The sequence below is a fragment of the Cupressus sempervirens genome, chromosome 11, assembly GCF_028749045.1.
Source record: "Cupressus sempervirens isolate cs-2001-9-10 chromosome 11, ASM2874904v1, whole genome shotgun sequence".
In the NCBI taxonomy this organism is placed as follows: Eukaryota; Viridiplantae; Streptophyta; class Pinopsida; order Cupressales; family Cupressaceae; genus Cupressus; species Cupressus sempervirens.
In genome coordinates this window covers 467,857,472-467,863,203 of record NC_143128.1, presented here as the reverse complement: position 1 = coordinate 467,863,203, position 5,732 = coordinate 467,857,472, and the positions used below count along the sequence as shown (strand labels likewise).

The window sequence follows — 5,732 nt, the reverse complement described above, 5'->3', positions numbered from 1 at the left end:
TGAGAACATCTTTTCGCACTTAGAGTGTTTGATGTAGGAGCATCTTAGGGTGGTTGGCAATCCTGCAAGTTGGAGTGTTACTTGGTCAAAGAAGAGGTCCTCAACGATCTTGGAGGTGCTTGTTGATAGAAGGAACTCGCCATACACTGGGGAGCTTGACTTATACTGCATGGTTTGGTTGTTGTATTAACCGAGTAGCTCAGTCAACGAAGGGGCTCAGTTATGCTTGGTGGAGTTGCTGATACTTGGAAGTGCTTTTCTGGTACTTGGTCATGTCTTGGTTTTGGCTTTGCTCAAGTTGTCTATGTTCAATTTCTAGTGTGAGCTGACCTTGGCATTTAATTTGGTTGTATTTAATTTCTGTTGTAAGCCAACTTGTGGCTTAAATGGGCATTTCATGCAAGGGTTTATTTAATTTGTAATATACTAGGCTGACTTGTGGCTTAGTTGGGTATAAGTAAGGGGTCTTGTGGAGTCTTTAGTCAGAATCATCTAGCTTGGAGAAGAGGATGTGGCAGAGGAGCAAACTTTGAAGAGCTAGTAATTGAGGCTTGGGAAACAATGAGATTGCTTGGTGAGCTTGTGAGCACAAGTTTAGATCTTCCTTGGGGGTTTCTACCAGAGTGGATCTGGAATAGCTAGTGTTTGGGTTGGATCTTGAGGGATCTTGCAGAACTATTTTTGTAATTGCTATTGTATTTGGACAAAACCCAGAAGGCCTTACAATTGGGCACATTTCATGTAAACAATTATTTTATGAATAAAGAGTTGTAATTGGTATCATATCTTCCATTGTTGTATTTTTTTTGCTGTGTGGTTATTTACTGGGGGCTAGGATATCTCCTTTGGGAATTCTCCTACCTTGCACTGCATCATGATGAGTATTAATTTATATTCCTTATTTTGTAGGCGATGAGCATGATAGAATGGAAGTTAATTTTTAATTCTGAACTTGAATGCACAATATGAATGTGATCTGATTATTGAACTATAGTCTCAATTAGAAGAGCTATATTCATTTATTGATTTCGATGTTTATATCTCTTGGTTTGGATCCCTATTTATATTCACTCCAAGGGATATGACATAGACAATCAAATCTATTCCCAACGAGTCTCTTCATGAAGAGACACAATTATATATATTAAGTGTTTCATTAAAGGACCCGATCCTTATCGGGTATGATTAGATTAAACCAATCATTAACAATCTTCAATCTGCAACTAAGTAATGGTCATAAACTCTATCCATATACTTGATTGGTTATGAGCAATAAAATTATACTCGATCAAAGAAAATATATAATTTGGATGCTTCAAATTTTGGACTTAGTTTGATTGGATAATTTGGTCAATTGCAAGGTTTGTCTTGATGATAATGGAAGGTTAATATTCTTGTCTACATATATGTGTGTGTATACATGCCTATCAATTCATATGGTGAATTGGTATACATACATGCACACACATATGCATACAGATGCCAGGTTTGTCCTGGAATTCTGACTGGCGCTATCATATCTTTAACATATTGATATTAATATTGTCCTTCAGTTTCTAGAGAATGCTAACTATGGAGAAGCGTAACATTGTTGTCAAACCATATCCTTGCCACATGGTCTATAAGTTGTGGGCACGCGTATATTGCCATGTTTATAAGATGAAGTCACAAACTCTATAACTAGATCAACTATTACGTGTTCAACTAGAGCACTCAAATCAACATAATCAACAATATCTAAATATAATACTAAGTAAATAAATAAATACACATATATACATGTATATATATGCGTGTGTATGTATGTATGTGTGTAAACATGATACAAAAAAGAAGAAGGAATCTATAACCTTAGTTACATGACATCTTTGCATGTTATCCTAGTTTTCCCTTACTATAGAAATTCCTCTTCATTAAGGAAATTGATACTTTTTAATAGTCAATCATATTATCTATAGCCTAAAGTTTAGGTTACTACACTTCTAGTTCACACTCAAGAGGTGAAAAGTGTATGCCACAAAGTTAAATGCCATCATTTATTTTAGTATTAATGTTGTCCTTCAAAATTTTACACAAGGTAATTAAATATAAAGAAGCACACTATTATTGTCAAAGATATCCTTTCCATATGTAGTCTACATTATCTTTAAGTTATAGCGACACATATATTGCCATGCTTATAAGTTGAAGCCAAACTTTTTCTTTCAACTAGATCTACTACTTTTATAACTCTCACTCAAATCTACAGATTCTATAGTCCAATTTTATTTTTTAATAATAGATAAGCAATAAAATATATAAAATTTATGAAAGCCATAATCTTAGTTGCATGACATCTTTGCCTTTCTTTTATACCCTAATTTAATTTTTTTAAACCAACCCACCCATCTTCTCTCTAGTGTACCCAAAATTGATGGTTCCATCATAGAAGTTGGTAGTTCCTCAATGGGGAAAAAGCATCATTTTAATGATGATAGTTAAGATTCAAGGAGATCTCGCATATAGGAAGGAAAGATTTTGTTCCCTTTACTTCCAATCTGTCGAAGCGAGGGGAGTTGTAACGCTGTTGAACAGGGGTAGTTTCCATAAATAGCCGCTTCTCGGAGGCGCAGATCTGGTGAATAATGTCAGCAATGGCGATCGGGGCAGTGTGGGCTGTGGCTCTCATACTGTTAGCGCCTTTTTGCGCAGGAGAAATTAGGGTTTCGGAGATTCGATTGGATGCGAGGTCAATCATCCCGTTCGATGAGTTCGGGTTCACGCACAGAGGGCACTTGGAAATGACTGTGAAGGATGCGTCGTACAAAGCTGCAAAAGAAGTCAATCCATCTCACATGGGTTTCTTCCTGAGCACGCGAGAGGCTTGGATCCATGTCCTTCATGAGCTCCAGCGCGGCGAGATCCACTGCGTCCTCGATAGTAGGCTCATCAAGCGCGTTTTCACTTTTGATAATCTTCAAAATGGCGCCGCTAACATTAACTATCATGATTTCGATGCCAATCAGTATACCCTTGTCTTTGCCAATTGCATTCCGGAAACCCTTGTTTCTATGGATGTGAGAACTGTTATGTATAATCTAGAGGGTGGGAATGGGGCTAGAGATTATCTTTCTGCTGGTGAAACTGTGCTTCCCAGGCTTTATTTTATCCTGTTTTTGATATACTTGGTTCTGTCTGGGGTTTGGATCTATGTCGTGGTTAAGCACCGAGCTACGGCCTACCAGATCCATGTCTTTATGATTGCCCTGGTCTGCCTCAAAGCCCTAAATCTGATCTGTGAGGCAGAAGATAAGTCTTATATCAAGAGAACCGGCACTGCTCATGGATGGGATGTGTTGTTTTATATCTTCAGCTTTCTAAAGGGAATTATGCTGTTTACTCTAATTGTCCTGATTGGCACGGGCTGGTCGTTTTTGAAACCCTATCTTCAGGGGAAGGAGAAAAAGGTCTTGATGGTTGTCATTCCCTTGCAAGTTATTGCTAACATCGCCACGGTTGTGATCGATGAGACTGGGCCGTATGCTAAAGACTGGCTTGCCTGGAAGCAGATGCTTTTGCTTGTGGATGTGATCTGCTGCTGCGCTGTTCTCTTCCCGATTGTCTGGTCTATTAAGAATTTGCGTGAGGCTGCTCATACAGATGGTAAGGCTGCGGTCAATCTGATGAAATTGACGCTTTTCAGGCAGTATTATATAGTGGTGGTGGGTTATATCTATTTTACCAGGGTTGTGGTGTATGCCCTGGCTACCATTACCGCTTATCAGTATGCTTGGACTAGTATATTGGCTGGAGAATTGGCAACACTTGGGTTTTATGTGTTTACCGGTTACAAGTTCCAGCCTATAGGACACAATCCTTATTTTGTCATAGATGAAGACGAGGAGGAGGCTGCCGCGCAGGCATTGAAGATGGATGACGACTTTGAGTTGTAAGATGGTGGTTTTTTGAAGAACCCTTGTGCAGATCTGGATCAAGATGCTCGGTAGTTGTAATTCTTCTAACTGGCCCTCCAAAGGACCTTGGAATTCAAGTATTGCTCAGGGATTAACCGAGGTGGGTTAACCTGCTACAAGTTTCTGTTTTGATTAAGGATCCTTGTGTAGAAGGATTTTTTCTTTTTGCCTTTTTTCTTTGTTTTGGTTTTCCATTTATCTGTGGTAGATATTGATTTCTGTATTTGAAAGTAGACGCCATAGACAGGGAATGGTGGAATGTGGCATATAAAGTTGTGGTGATGTTCACTGAACTTGATAGTTAATTTATATTAATTTTAATGTATTACCGCCATTTATAAAATAAATTCTTTGAAATTTCAGGTTCTGCCTGTTTAAGTGTTTTAAGTTTTAGCTTTAGTGTTCTGTAAAAATTAGTGTCTTCTGCCATACCTATGGTTTCGAGACTGTGACATTGATTTACAGTGCTCAAGCTCTGCGTCATTACTTTTATAATTCTGATAGAATGATTATTTGGAGATCTTGGAACAAGTACAGTGTAGACTTAAGCGTGACAAATTAGGTTTATTTTGGTCTATGTTTCTGTTCCATGAATGTATCTTAAGACAGCTGGCAAGTGGCCAGTAGGGCCTTTTCTGGCTGTGTTCGTGTATTTAATAGTAGATATTGCCTTTGGCATTTGAAAATAGAGGCCAAACACAAATAATGGTGGTCCTGAGCGTTTTGTAATGCTATCTGAGCTTGAGTCGTTATTCTGCATTGTATATGAGAAATTTGTGCTGCTACAAAATAAGTAATCTGGTTTCTTTTAGATTTGCTGACTTTTTTTTCTTCTGGTAATGCTTACAATTTGGAGATTGTTTCAGTCTTTTACTAGATGCAAGACCTATATGTTTATTTTATTTGATTGATGCAGTTGGGTGCTTTAAGACGTATAGAGATACCATGTGGATTTTAATTGATAGGGATTTTTTCCATCTGCATAGACATTATTTGATTGTTGAAAATGCTTTCACGATTTTCTATTGTTTCAACTTTCAAGATTAGGGCCCGTTTGGTTGCAAGCGTAGGAATTGAGAATTAGAATACAAAATTTGAATGAGAATGGAGAATGAAGCATAGGAATGGAAGAATGCAATTCAATCTTGTTTATTCCTTGTTTGGTTATGCAAGCTTAAATTGGAATAGGGTTAACTTGCAATCGGCGCCATTTGAGAATATTTCTGAAGATGCAATCGGCGCCATTGGAAAATCGCTGAAATATTTGAAAATATTGAAAACAAAGTTCTAGCGCTCACCCCAAGTCAAAGCGGATTTGAAAATTACAGGTATTTTTTGGAATGGACAAAAGCTCATTTTGGGGCTAAAATGAGAATACGTAATCCTATTCCCTATTCCTATTCCATGCACCGAACAAATAATATAAATCATATTCTAATTTCTTATTCCTATTCCAGTTGTATTCCAGCAACCAAACGGGATATTCAAATGATGAGATGCTATAATGACATGCCTAAGATTGATATCATTTTCTATATTGTGGATGGTGAGTATAGTAGTAATTGGAACAAGTATATAATGTATTGAGGGCCCGTTTGGTTCCTGGAAGATGACAGGAATTGGATTTTTCAAAATTCAGATTTGAAACCTTTTGCGTTTGTTTCAAAACTGACAAAATGGAATTAGCATATGGGACTTCCAATTTTGCTTCAAAACTAGGTTTTCCAACTTCCTACTAGCAAGTAGGAATTGAAAATCAAAACCTGGTTATGTTTTTTA

At 37.4% G+C, this 5,732-nt stretch overlaps 1 protein-coding gene across 1 annotated transcript; it reads left to right on the top strand.

The window, feature by feature from the left end:
• The first annotated feature begins 2,377 nt into the window (after nucleotides 1–2,377).
• LOC149530409 (Lung seven transmembrane receptor family protein) lies at nucleotides 2,378–4,320 on the top strand. The gene has a single exon (XM_089811754.1). The coding sequence runs from the start codon at nucleotides 2,625–2,627 to the stop codon at nucleotides 3,930–3,932; it is 1,308 nt and encodes a 435-aa protein (XP_089667880.1). The 5' UTR covers nucleotides 2,378–2,624; the 3' UTR covers nucleotides 3,933–4,320.
• Nucleotides 4,321–5,732: the final 1,412 nt, after the last annotated feature.